This window comes from Mustelus asterias, chromosome 3 (genome assembly GCF_964213995.1).
Source record: "Mustelus asterias chromosome 3, sMusAst1.hap1.1, whole genome shotgun sequence".
Taxonomy (NCBI): Eukaryota; Metazoa; Chordata; class Chondrichthyes; order Carcharhiniformes; family Triakidae; genus Mustelus; species Mustelus asterias.
In genome coordinates, this window is record NC_135803.1 from 127326804 (window position 1) to 127341841 (window position 15038).

A 15038-nucleotide genomic window follows, 5' to 3' on the forward strand; every position below is an offset into this window, starting at 1 on the left:
CGCAACCCCTCATATTTACCCTGCTAATCCCCAGACACTAGGGTTAATTTACCATGGCCAACCTAACCTGCACATCTTTAGACTGTGGGAGGAAACTGGAGCACCTGGAGGAAACCCACACAGGCACGGGGAGAATGTGCAAACTCCACACAGACAGTGACCCGAGGACGGAATTGAACCCGGGTCCCTGGCACTGTGAGGCAGCACTGCTAACCACTCTGCCACCGTGTGGCCCATAAATGAGGAACTGTAAGATATTAACATTTTTTTTAAAGTTCTAGAGAAATGAATGGGCCTTAAAGTAGATAAAGTCTCTGTACCTGATGATCTATATATTCCAGAATGTTGAAAACAGGTGGTTGCAGAGATAGTGGATGTATTGGTGATCATCTTTCAAAATTCTGTAGACTCTGGAATGGTTCCTGTAGATTGGAAGGTGATAAATCTATTGTCCTATAATAAATGGTTAAATAGACTGGGCCTTTAGTCTCTGGAGTTTAGAAGAATGAAAGGGGTTTTCATTCAAACATACAAAATTCTTACAGGGCTTGGTGAGGTAGATGCAGGAAGGATGTTGTCCTGGCTGGAATTTCTAGAACCAGGGGACACAGTCTCAGAATAAGGGGCAGGCCATTTAGGGCTGAGATAAGGAGCAATTTATTCACTTGAGTGCTGAATCTTTGAAATTCTCTGCCTCATTGGGCTGTGGAGGTTCAGTTGTTCAAGACTAAAACTGATCAATTTTGACATATTAAAAACATCAAGGGATATGGGAATAGTGCAGGAAAATGGTGTTGAAGTAGATGATTAGCCATGATCTCATTGAATGGCAGAATGGGCTCGAAAGGCTGAATGGCCTACTCCTGCTCCCATTGCTTATGTTCTTACTATGCCATGTTCAGGAAAAATTATATTCTAATCTTGATGAAGTCCTAACTGTTACCCTAAATGCAGAAAAGATGATCCTTAACTTTAATGCTAAGGTGACTCCAATGTCTGGAGAGGAACCATTGGGAAAAATGGTGGGAAAGGCCAAAATAAATGGCTACCTCCTGCTGACAAAGTGTGTTCAGCATGGCGTCATTGTAACAAACACCCTCTTCTGCCAGAATGACAAACACAAAACCTGGAGGCACCTTATATCAAAGCAAAATTAACTTTGATGAGATAAACACTGTGTGAAAGGTGTCTCCCTGTCAGGTCCTGTTTTCACAACTCTCAAATGGCCTATGCTCCAGATGAGGAAAACGGCGTCAAAGACACTTTGAAGCTCTCCTTAAAGTGTGACAGCATTGACATTAATGAGTGGGAGGAGCTTGCTCCCAATCTTTCACAATGGTGCCAACTGCTGCATCACAATTTGAATCATAATGATGAGGCAGAGCGACAGTATAGAAAGAAAGAACAGGAAGCAAATCCCATACTCTGGGTCCCACCATTCCATGGGACATTCTGCCCCATGTGCCTAATGATCTGAGAATTGAAACTGACCCATTTGGTCACCTGAAGACCCATGGCAGAAACCTGTGTCCTTGAGTCGGGTTCATCCTCAAATTGAGGAACAAGTGGCAATCCTATAGCACAATCCAAGAAAAGCAATGTCTTGCTCTACTTCTCTTCGACAAAACAGGTTATTGGTCAGTAATTTCATTGCTGTTCACCAGATTGGTCGTTAATAAAATTATTACTGTATCTTTTGTGCTGGAAACATTTCCAAAATTTGAGAAGGCAAGTTAAAAATGACAGCTCTTTTCTCTCCTTACAGATGCTGCCAGACTTGCTGAGATTTTCCAGCATTTTCTCTTTTGGTTTCAAATTCCAGCATCTGCAGTAATTTGCTTTTATTTAAGTTAAGAATGTTAGTCACTTTTCAAAAACCTTCTGATTTGATTTATTGTCACATGTATTTACAGTGAAAAGTATTGTTTCTTGCGCGATGTACAGACAAAACATACCGTTCATAGAGAAGGAAATGAGAGAGTGCCGAATGTAGTGTTACAGTCATAGCTAGGGTGTAGAGAAAGATCAACTTAATGCAAGGCAAGTCTATTCAAAAGTCTGACAGCAGCAGGGAAGAAGTTCTTGAGTTGGTTGATACGTGACGTCAGACTTTTGTATCTTTTTCCCGAAGGAAGGAGATGGAAGAGAGAATGTCCGGGATGTGTGGGGTCCTTAATTATGCTGGCTGCTTTGCTGAGGCAGCAGGAAGTGTAGACAGAGTCTATGGATGGGAGGCTGGTTTGCATGATGGTTTGGGCTACATTCATGACTTTTTGTAGTTCCTTGTGGTCTTGGGCAGAGCAGGAGCCATACCAAGCTGTGACACAACCAGAAAGAATGCTTTCTATGGTGCATCTGTAGAAGTTGGTGAGAGCCGTAGCTGACATGCCAAATTTCCTTAGTCTTCTGAGAAAGTAGAGGCGTTGGTGGGCTTTCTTAACTATAGTGTCAGCATGGGGGGGAACAGGACAGGTTGTTGGCGATCTGAACACCTAAGAACTTGAAGCTCTCGACCCTTTCTACTTCGTCCCTGTTGATGTAGACAGGGACATGTTCTCCTTTACACTTCCTGAAGTTGATGACAATCTCCTTAATTTTGTTGACATTGAGGGAGATTATTGTTGCCGCACCAGTTCACCAGATTCTCTATCTCATTCCTGTACTCTGTCTTGTCATTGTTTGAGATCCGACCCACTACAGTGTTGTTGTCAGCAAACTTGAAAATCGAATTGGAGGGGCATTTGGCCACACAGTATAGGTGTATAAGTATAGTAGGGGGCTGAGAACACAGCCTTGTGGGGCACCGGTATTGAGGATGATCATGGAGGAGGTACTGTTGCCTATCCTTACTGATTGCATTCTGTGAGTTAGGAAGTTCAGCATCCAGTCGCAGAGGGAGGTGCCGAGGTCCAGGCCACGGAGTTTGGAGATGAGTTTCGTGGGAATAATAGTGTTGAAGGCTGAGCTGTGGTCAATAAATAGGAGTCCGACATAGATGTCCTTATTATCTAGGTGTTCCATGGTTGAGTGCAGGGCCAGGGAAGTGGTGTCTGCTGTGGACCTGTTGTGGCGGTAGGCACACTGTAGTGGATCCAGCTAGTCCAGGAGGCTGGAATTGATTCATGCCATGACTAACCTTTTGAAGCACTTCATAATGATGGATGTCAGAGCCACCGGCCAATAGTCATTCTGTTTTCCCAAACGTCTCAATTTTGCCTTCCTGCTTTACATCAACTATTTGTCATCCTCATTGTAAAACGATCACACGTTATTCTTTTCAGGTGTGATATAGACATACTGTTATGTCTGATTATTGGATTAATGCAATAGAAAACATTTAGGTATGTGTCAGCTCTGGATCAGCTCTGATGAAGTGTCATCCAGATTCAAAACATCAGCTCTACTCTCTCTCTACAGATGCTGTCAGACCTGCTGAGATTTTCCAGCATTTTCTGTTTTGATTTAGATATGTGTATTGTGGATAGGAACTCAATTAATCTTGCTCACTATGTTTAATATGTACACATCTAATTTAGCACCTCAAAGACTGAAAATTTCTTCAGAATTAGTTCTTCTACTTTTCCAAAGCTTTAAAAATGAATGGCAAAAATATTTTACAATTATACTAATTTTCAGTTGTTAAGTCCATGAATACCTCACCCAAATTTCTGTTATTTGAACTTTAGGCACATTAGTATTGACCAGGCTATTCCACCACAAGGACTTTCATAACAAAACTCAATTCTGTTCTCATTCAGTGTCCATGTAAACATTAATATTGCAGGTGCTGGAAATCTGAAATAAAAACCGAGAATTCTGGATACTCAGGTGGTCTGGCAACATCTGTGGCACAATTTTCAGCCATTCCAAAATTGATTGTAGAGTCTCCACTGCTTAAATTTGCCAACTTGGGAACCATTTTGCACGATTCTGCAATAGACCACATGGTGAATTTGCCCATTGGGTTATTGCCAAGCTCTATTACAGCTTTTACCTGCCCCAGCTTCCAGTCAGAAACTCTGAATTTAAAACCGCACTGAGGAAGCAATCATTGTTAAAATCAGTATCTGTAACCACAATGAATATAACCAGACAATGTCACATCTGGGCAGAGTTTACACTTCAGGTGCAATCAGCAATCGAGTACAAAGTACACTCATTTTCTGAATCTTTTGCTCACGTTTTCATTTAAACTCATTCACATATAGTCAAATGTAAAATCCTTCAACCACCAATGCGATCAGGTATCGGTTTAAAATATGTATTTTTTCTTCTTACATTAAAAAAATCCTTGATATATTTGAAAGTGGTATCCTGGCGCAGGTATTTATTAATCACAGCTGAAAAAGCATCATCACAAAATAAGCATTTTTACTCAAAGTGTCCAGTCCACTGGCTGTGTGTCCTGCTTTTAAATAACGGAAAATGACAACAAACTTTAATGGTTTCATTGGTGTACAATAGACAATTAGAAAATTAAAGATTTAATATGTAAAACCATTGAAATGGTTAGTTTCCATGTACGTAAAAAGCTCAATTTTCAGAGCTTTCTTGAAGATCTGCAAACAGATGTAATTAGCCATGGGTGGTTTGGAACATGGTTGGTTTTGTGGGCCGGACCAGTTTTCAGCAAAATGGACATACTTTGCATTTGAAATTTCTTCATCTTTCGTGCTCATTTGACTGAGTATGGGCAACCCATTGTGTTTTGCTATTTTTTTTCTTCCATCAACTAATGGTTGCCGCACACACACTGTGGAATTTAATGCTCCTCCCAGAGATGAGGGAGGCATTTAATTGGGAGAGAGGGTGCAGTGTGGGGATACTCTCCCCACAGCCTCCTCGCCTCTGCATGTTTTAAGTTTGGGGTGGAAAACCTCCTGGACAGCCTTCCTGCCCAAAATCCAATGGAGGCGCAGGCCTCATCCCGCTGCAGCTTGTATTCAACTAGCAGGGAAGTCACAGCACCGGGCACCTGCGGGTTCACAGAAAGTGGGGGCAAGGGCGCATGCGGAGAGCCACCCCGTTACCCTTGCCTCTGACACCCCTTCTTATGACTCACATCTGAATCTGGGCCTCTGGTGAATGCATTACCAGCAGCAGCCATCGCTCTCAATGAAGAGCTGCCGGCCTCTGATTGGCCAACAGCTCTGGTGGAGGGTGGGATTTCTGCCTCAGGGGTCCTTAATTCTGGAAGCCATTTAAGTGCCCGATGGGCAATTAATTCTGGTGGGGCTTCAACCAAGGTGGCGCAGAGTTCCCGCCAATTCTCCAGATGGTGGGAGAGACCCCTGTCGTAAACATTAAATTCTGCCCCAAATGTCATATTTACTTTGCTGTTTTTCAAAGTCATACGACAGTGTATCTCCCCTTAGCAATAAATTCAAATGCACAGAGGGAGAGCAAACTTTATTTTATTAAATCATGCACATCACGTATGTTAGTGCAAATACTTTAATTTGTAGTTCAGAAATTCTACTGTACTTCCAACCTTTTTACAAAATAGATTTAAAACAATTATTTTACTTTAAAAAATGTATTTCTGTAATTCAGCATCTCAGAACAATATTTGCAAACAACCTATGTACAGGAGGTACCAAGGACCACTAGCATGTGTGTGTAGCTGGGATGGAATATCGTAGCTTATTGGCCATCCAAACAATTGCTCAAATTGACAGACTTTAGAACAGATTTGTTTCCACATAAACAAGTGTTTTTTCCCCAACAACCTTGTGTTTAAACAAAAAAATCCCAAGTTGAAAGGGACATCTAACAAACCCTACACTCACCCTCAATGTGTTTTAAGATAACATATATAGCAGATTTCCCAACACATTCTTGAGACCTATTTCTATTGTCAAGAATATTTTAAACCAGCTGTAAGTTTAAAGTGTTTTTTTTTAATTCAATTGACTACGGAATCTTGTACCAATATTTGTAATTACATAGTACAACTTCACCAACATATCATACTGTGGTTGAAAATATATAAATTGAATTAGTTTTAAAATAAGGCAATACCCAACTCATTTGGCTAAAAGGTGTCATGAAAAAATTAAGGTGACGATCCATTTTTCCTGTAACTCACTTTAAAACAAAGTGCTTGCTGGTATGACTCCTATAGTGAGCATGGCAGCTGTCTGAAAGACAGATGAAGGACTGTCCTGGGAATGTAGTGATTAAGGCAGTAGCATTAGACTGCTTTATGGTTGCAGATTTGAGTCCCAGTCATAGTCTAAGCAAAGTGCTTACTACTGTGTATCAGAAGTATTTCTGTCAGCCTCTTACATTGGTATCCCCATCACGAGGGAAAACAAACAAACATTTAATCGTTTTTAACCAACTGATGCACATTTCCACCAACTGATGTATGGAGAGGCATGGATTTGATGCTGCAGAAGGATTATGGTCCACTTACCTTAGCTGGGCAAAACATTAATTGAGATGGGTGCCCGTGGGAAAAAGGAAGAAACATTAAAAATGTCTTTTTTTTTACATTTATGTTGCAATCTTACTGCTGTTTCTTCAATAAAGTGTTGGGAGAAGTTAAAATCCCGTGCAAATATGACCGCTTTTAAATAGCACAATATCTCTCGTATGTGGACAAACTGACAGCAGATGGACCATTTGTGCCCTTGTTGGGCATCATTATTCTGGCCTAAACACATCTGTTGGTGGAATTGCATCACTATTGTAAAAGGATACAGCAGAACTCAGAAGTGAAACTAAATTAAATTCCCTGTTTTTAATATTTTGGTACCAAGAAGCCTAGTTTAGGCCACCACATCTCTTTACATAATCCCAAAGTATTGATTTGTTTTTTTTAAAAAAGGAAAACTGCAAACAAAACATTATCTAGAGTAGAATCCAGTCACAAATTTTTATTCCCTCTATATACAATTACAATTTTATACAGTTCAAGCAAAGATCCTACTGTCGTACTCTGAAACAGCTGTGTTTTTGTTAGAGGTAAAAAGGAAGGAAACAGATCTGCTTGTCCCTGTGGTAAAAGAAAGCCAATGTCAATGAGGAGGACATTCTGCAGTTTGAGAGACATCACGCAGTTTCATGGCGAGGCCCTATTGAATGCTGGGTATAACACTACCACCGTCACAGCAACCAGCACGGCCATCACTGGCATCCACTTGAACAATCCACCCTGAAAAGGTTCATGGAGAGTTATTGTTTAAGAGCCATTGTTTTCAGAATATACAGACCAGCAGTTTGGGGCAAAATGAATTTTAAGTACAGAATTTCCACTGTGCAGTAGCACGATTCAAACATCAGGTCCCTACACATCTCTGATCAAGCAGAGGCCAAATAGTCATCAGAACTTTTCTTAATGCACTGCAAATCTCCAGTGACAATATTTCAAATAACAGAATAATTCATAATGGTTACACCATGATTACTTCATTGTATTTATATATTGGAACTAAAGTTTCACTTGCGAGATTAAATACATTAGAAATTAAATAGGAGTTATCTTTACCTATATCTTTACTTATAGTCCATATCCGCTGCACAGTAAACTAACTTTTTTATTCTATCATCTCTCTATCTTATAACTTTTCTTTAATGTAATTAAATAGTTTTCATCATCTGAATACACAAATTCTGTGTTAAACATACTGAAATAAAGGAACTTTAAATCATAAAGTACTTAATTAAATGTTACCCCAATCTGCTGTAGTATTATAACTTTCAAGCACAAAGACAAGATTATTCAGCAGAACGTAGATAATAGGCATGCTAGACTGGCACAATGTGATGTCACAGCAAAACATAGCAAAACAGATATCAAAGCAGTTTTTTATTTACAGTTTTAAACAAATTCAGCACTGAAGCAAATAAAGAAAATAAATATGGACTCTAAAATATAGTTAATATCAGTAGTAGAAAGCCCTGCAACATAGAGATTAGCAAGTTAAAAGTTGCATTAAGACTGTTCATGCATCTCGTGAAGGAGGGATACAAATTAGCAGGGGAACACACAGACATGTATTGTAGCTGTGTACCTTCATCTACCATAGGTGATCGAACCACCAGTACAGGAAAGCCAGGATTAGGGCGACGCCTAGAGCAGGGATGGGTTGCAATATAGTGGAAGGCTGAGGGAGGGAAGGGATATTCACAGTCACTGTGTGCAAAGCACCAGAATGCACAGTGGAGATTTTCAGGGAATATATTGGTGAAACATAAATGTAAGCGTGCCAAGTGATGTACTGTGGAAAAAAAAACAGCTCTCAAATAAGATTTTAAAATGTGCTTGCAAAGCTCTCCTTGCAAAATGTTTTACACACTTGTCCTACAAACCAGGCACAAGCTAGCCATCTTACTGGCAAAATGAATTTATTTAACTCTTGAGGAACCACAACCAATAGCCCTTACTTTATTGAAATTATATACTTATTGCTTGGTAGATCACATTTCCTGGCAAGTTTTTTTTCACATTATAAATCAGAGAGATACATGGAAAAGGAGATTCATGTCAGACAATTCTACATTAACTGAAAACTGAATAATTGTGAATTTATCATCTACTTTGTTACCTTCCATATATTTCAAAACATAAACTGATGGCACAATTATAGAACTCCCATGTAAAACATGAATGCAAGTTATCTTTACTGATGCTCTATTAAATTGTGTAGTTTACCACTAGATTGACTACATTTCAAACATTCTTCATTGACTGTAAAGCATTTTGGGATAGAAACATAGAAAACAGGAGCAGGATTAGTCAATCGGCCTTTTGAATCTGCTCTTCCATTCAATATAATCATGGTTGATACTCTAACTCAATGCCATATTCTCACACTCTCCCCATATCCCTTGGTGCCTGTAGAGTCTAGAAATCCATCAATTTCCTTTTAAAATATATTAACTGGCCTGCTTCCGTACCTTCTGTGGTAGAAAATTCCAGTTTCATCAGTCTGAGTGATGAAATTTCTCTTCATCTCAGTCCTAATGGCTTACCCTGAGACTGTGACCCCTTGTTCCAGAACCCCTAGCCAGACGAAACAGCATCCTTGCATCCAGCCTGCCCAGCCTAGTCAGAATTTCATGTTTCAATTAGATCCCCTCTCATTCTTCTAAAGTCGACCCAATCTCTCCTCCTACGACAATCCTGCCATCCCAGGAATCAGTGTAACAGACCTTCGCTGCACTCCCTCTATGCCAAGTATATCCTTTCTCAGGTAAGGAGACCAAAACTGCACATGATACAGATTTGCTTTCACCCTGTACAGCTGCAGCAAGGCATCTTTGGTCCAGTACTTAAGACCTCTCGCAACGAAGACCAACATACCATTTGCTTTTCTACCTGCTTGCTGTACCTGTGTGCTTGCTTTTAGTGATTGGTGTACAAGGACATCCAGATCCTTTTGTACATCAACATTACCCAATCTATCACCATTTAAATAATGCTCAGCTATTCTGGTTTTCCTACCGGTGGATAACTTCACACATCCATGTTATACTGTAACCTATATAACGGCAAGTCATTTAATGGCCGGCAGATTGCTGGAAAATCTATTGAGAAGCTGATCCCAGCCAGGCACCAGTGATCAAATCCGAACCTTATTTAAGAAACAAGGCTCCAGCTTCCCATTTCTTCTAGGAAAGGTTCTCTCAGAACTGGCATCTTTCTGTGTAAGCACTGAATGCTTCAGCACGGAAACAGGCCATTTGCTGGTGCGTCAGTGCAAATTTCTACATGCCCTTATCACATTATAGGAGGACTCTGGCTCATTTTTTTGAGACAGATGTAGCAGAGGTCAAAGTGGCTCCTGGCAAGGCTGGAGGAAGAGGAGGAATACAGAGGTACTTATGAATATAAGGGCAGGAACGCAATAATTATTGGGTCTGTTTCCTGCCCAGCAGCCAGCTAAATTGACAGCTCAGTTTGGAAGGGTAACCTAGTGCCAGGTGCCTGCAGCCAAACCCATATGGAAAGTCCTGGTAATCAGGAGGTTGGGTGGGTGCAGAAGATCAGAAAGCACAGTGGTGGTGGGGGGAAAGAGGGTGGATAGAGAGGACACTGGGAGTGGTTGTTGATGGAAAGGAGAGATGATAGAGACCACAATTGGCAGTGGGAGGCTGAAGGTTTCCTTGAGAGACTGGGGGAGTTTGCCTGATTCACTTAACTCACAAGAAGTGCTGGAAAAGGCACATTATCTTCAGCTTGCAGCTTCTATATCACTCTTTCATTGCCAAGTTTCAACATAACTGGGCAACCCATGCAGCAGTGAACTTTAAATCAGGCTCCCAATTGCACTAGTGCAGCCCTATAATGTCTCCCACTTCTCCATTGCAGGACATGTGGATGTCAGTGTCCACTGGCATAAAAATGCCAATGAGCATGGGCATGGTGGGTTGGACTCATGTTTCATTCATGTGACTGATTAACTTTTCCTCCCTAACCCTGTCCTGTTACTGAGGGGGTGGGAAGAGGTAGTTAATAGTTTGGCCTCTATTTCATCAACACTTTGCAGCAGGGAGAATTCCACATTCTATTTAACTGCTGTGTAAAGATTTTTCTTCCAACCATTCCTATAATTCTTTCTGACCAGTGCAAATCACGTATCACTCATTATAATCTATCATAATTGTGATGACCTGCATTAGGTGAACCCTTATCCTCTCACAACAATCACAAAGCCACACTTCTTAATTGTCTTCATGCCTGATCTCTGATGATATCCCTGCAGATGTATACTCCTCCTCTGTTGGGTGCCCCAAACTGCAGACAATACTGTTGCCCAATTTTATGCTTGGTGTCAGCCTTGGCTCAGACATATCACTTTTGCTTCTAAGTCAGAAGATAGAGTGTTTGCTCCACCTGTTTGCGCATGTAATGAAGATTGAGAATGGAGACCAGTACTGAAGGAGTGCCACACTGTAGGGGGTGCAGTCTTTCAGATGAGATCTTAAGTTGTCCTGGTCTTAGGTGGACACAAAAAAAATCCCACGATATTATTCGAAGTAAGAGCAGCCGAGTGCTCCTAATGCCCTGATGGGTGAAAACAGTCTTTCTTTGGTCTTCTATATTCTTAATCACCACTGCAGTAATGGCAAGTTACCTTGCGCTTCAGGAACAGCTGATAACCTACCTAACTGCTCTCTTAGTTTAACACTAGTGTGGATGTTTAGAATGTGGATTCCACTGGCAAAGTTGACATTTATTACCCACTCCCTAAGAAGATGGGATATAACTGAAAATGAGAGCTTTGTTAAGCAAGGGTTACAAAACTCAGGTTGGTAAAGGGAGTTAAGATACAGATCAGCCATAATCTAATTGAACAGAGGAATAGGCTTAAGGGGTTGAATGGCCTATCCCTATGTTCCTAACTGAGTGACTTGGTAGGCCACTTAAGAGTCAATCATGTTGCTGATCTTCTGCCACAGTTAATCAGTAGGTTGGAAGGACCCCTGCAGAAATTCATAGCAATTTCACAGATACAATGACTGGGTGTAACAAAAAGCCAGTTAATGCATTCAAACCAAAGAATATCTACATTATCTAAAATTAAAGCTGCAATCAGCTTGTAAAAAATACAAATCTTCACACAAGACAAGCCATGCATGTTCCACTTCAGAAAAAAAACATAAGATTTTAAAAACTACATTTTAGCTGTTTATTGGAGGCAGATACAAACCTGCAACCATGGAATCTATTTTAATCCTAACTGCCTGACAGAAACTGGAGTGGGCAGTTAGAAATGAAGTTACTCACTTGCTCATAATGTAACGCTCCTGTGCCATTCTAAGTTTTAAATCTGAGGTGAATGAAGCACCTGCCTGCAGCAGGAGGACACCTCATGAATGGATGAAAATCGGGAACCTATTATGTCAAATTGTCCAGGTTGCGTTTTAATTGGGGCGTGAGTGGAAAGCAGATCTGTAACTGTACTGTTGCTTCTGACATTTCAAGGAATGTCACAGTCACCCTGTCCTAGAATTCCACCACCTATCCTCCTGTCATAATTGACCACCTCATCCTTCCCCGCCGGTAGCCACTCTGCTCTCACTTCCCACTCAGCAGTTACAATTGTGATTGTCCCCTGTTGCGGATCATGGGAAAAAAGTTAACAAGATGGACTGGTGGTGGGAAAAACATAACCAGATGGACTAAATGACTTGCTCCAGAAGCTAAGTTTATTACGACTTGGTTTAACTAATTCCATTCCATTCCACCAATTAACCTTCTGGTTCTGACAGATGCCATCCAGTCCCATCTTCCAAAAGACCTGTAGTGTTTGATGCTGAAAACCTGCATTCCCAGTGCAAAGTGCTGATTTTCTTTGTGAACTTTTGACAAGCATATGGGTTAAAATGTTGTTAGCTTAAAATGGTCACTGTTGCCAGGTATGCAAATCAGTCACACAATGGTCTAACCGAGTCTAGAAAGGGCACAGGTTTGTCCCCATGTGGAGTATTGAGAACAGTTCTGGTCGCCATCCTGTATGAATGGTTTCACAGCAGAGGTGCTACAAAAGACTACCTGTTTGATAGTTGACTTCACATACTTGAGCTAAAAGGATGGAGTACAGAAGCTAAGTTTGTTTGTATTAAAGGGAACACAGAAGTATGCACATAAATAAAACTGGGGCTGGCCAGATAGACCAAAATGGTCTTTTCTGGCCCTCTACATTCCATTGCTTACAAATCTCGAACACACTACAGACAAGTTACTTTGGGTTTCAGAGACTGCTGTTTTCCTATCAGCAGTTGCTCTTCCTGGTTTAACAGGAGGGTGAAGACCATGATATTCAGATTTTAATTTTCTCCACATAGTTTGAAAGATATTTTTCAGATTATACAGTGAAAAATGAAGAGAGAAATGTAGCAAAAATAATTAAGAATGGGGTAAAAGTCGTCCCCTTCATCAATAAGAAACCCTAGCTCCATTACTTCCCAATGTCTGGCTAAATCAAAGCCATAAAAGATGCATTTCAACACTAATTTGATTCACATATTATTTTGGCTTGAAGAAGATGGGAAATTTAAAAATCTTGATTTAGATCAAATTATGATTTGAAACCATAGAATCCCTACAGTGCAGAAGGAGGCCATCTGGCCCATCAAGTCTGCACCAACTCTCTGAAAGAGCATCTTATCTAGACACCCCCACCGCCCCTCCCAACCACCCTATCCCTGTAACCCTGCGCATTTACCATGATTAATCCACCTAACCCACATCTTTGGACCTATAAGACCAGAAGAAATAGGAACAGGAGTAAGCCATTCGGCCCCTTGAGCCTGCTCCACCATTCAATAAGATCACGGATGATCCGTCATTCAAAGAACAAAACTACAGAAAGCTGCAACACGAAGAGACTTGGGGGATATTTGTGCACAAAACACAAAGTTAGTACACAAGTGCAGGATATTCCTCCTGCTTACTTTCCTGCCCTTTGCCTGGAACCCTCCATTCCCTTACTGATCAGAAATCCATCTATTTCAGCCTTAAATATACACAAGAACTCTGCTCACCGATCACCTCTCATTCTTCCAAATTTCAATGAGTAGACTCCCAACCTGTTTAACCTTTCTTCATAAGATAATTCCTCCATATTGAGGATCATCCTGATGAACCTTCTCTGAACCCCCTCCACAACTAAATAATATCTTTCCTTAAATAAGGGGACCAAAACTGCTCACAGATCTCAAGATGTGGTCTCACCAGTACCTTGTACAGTTGCAGCAAGGCTTTCCTACTTTTATGCTCCAATCCCCTTGAAACAAGTGCCAACATTCCATTAGCCTTCCTGGTTACGTCCTGCACTTGTGTACTAACTTTGTGTTTTGTGCACAAATATCCCCCAAGTCTCTTCGTGTTGCAGTTTTCTGTAGTTTTTCTCCATCCTTTTGGAAGGGAGAATAACTTCACATTTTCCCACATTATACTCCATTTGCCAACTTTTTTGCCCACTTACTTAACCAATCAATATCTCTTTGCCCCCAGGAGAAATTTAGCTTGGCCAATCCACCTGACCTACACATCTTTGGACTGTGGGAGGAAACCAGAGCATCCGGAGGAAACACACGCAAACACGAGAGAACGCGCAAACTCCACACAGTCACCCAAGGCTGGGATCGAAACCAGGTCCCTAGTGCTGTCGGGCAGCAGAGCTAACCACTGTGCCGTCCCATAATTTACAATATTTTATGCAGCAGTGACTGGAAATAGTACAATAAGTGTTTTAGCTCAGATGAAAAATCGTGACATGAAACTAGAAATGATTATTGTAAGAACTCTAGGCAGATAAATACATTTGTAAGACTTACATTGTTTCCCTTCTGTTGCAGCAGTTTCAGATTTTCTTTACAGTTTTCAAGTTCTTCTGTGATGGACTCATTCTCTTTCTGAGTTTTGTCAAGCTTTCCTTTCAACTCCAGGTACATGGTCTGATTTGCTTCATACTAGAACATACATCAATTATAGAAGGATTTCATAGATACTATTATACTTTGAAATTGTACCATGATTTTATCAGAAATTTTCAGTGAATTTATATGTCTAAACCTTTGATACCCTGCTATTAATTTCATGACACTTAATTGTAACCGTTGCATGCTCCATACATATGGAATGTTAGTATTAGTTAAACAAACTGTGTAAAATGATTTTTCTTCCCAAGTTTTCCCTCTGGCATTCTGACATTACTTCGCTTTTGAATGCAATTACTCATGAAGTGGACCCTGGTCTGTGTGACTCAGTGCCAGTTACACAGTACATCTGAATGTAGACAGATACAAACCACAATTAAATAGCCTAACACCATTTACTCGTAAAGATCACACTAGAAGAATGGTCATTTGCAAAAGGGATAGGAGGGCTGCTGTTGCTTGATTCTTTGGTACGAATAACCAGCTTCAAGAAACACTTACAGGAAAAGTAAAAATCAGTTTGAATATACGCTGCAATCAAATAAACCTAATCAAAGCTTGTATCAATTTCCTTTCTTCAGTATAAATAATGGATCATCCCAAATAGTTTATGATTTTTATTTCTTATCAAATTATAAATTTAG

At 40.5% G+C, this 15038-nt stretch overlaps 1 protein-coding gene across 16 annotated transcripts in view; it reads right to left on the bottom strand.

The window, feature by feature from the left end:
• Positions 1–5398: 5398 nt before the first annotated feature.
• The window catches only part of slmapa (sarcolemma associated protein a), a 192019-nt gene continuing 182379 nt past the window's right edge, over positions 5399–15038 (bottom strand). For 14 of the 16 annotated variants that reach the window (XM_078209584.1, XM_078209581.1, XM_078209574.1 and 11 more), the window contains 2 exons: positions 14293–14427; positions 5399–7159 (listed from right to left, as the gene is read on the bottom strand). In XM_078209584.1, coding sequence (XP_078065710.1) covers positions 7067–7159; positions 14293–14427 — 228 coding nt within the window. In that variant the 3' untranslated portion in view covers positions 5399–7066. Of the gene's footprint in view, positions 7160–8018; positions 8112–14292; positions 14428–15038 lie in introns of all 16 variants that reach the window. The other 2 variants (XM_078209589.1, XM_078209573.1) reach the window with 1 other exon arrangement.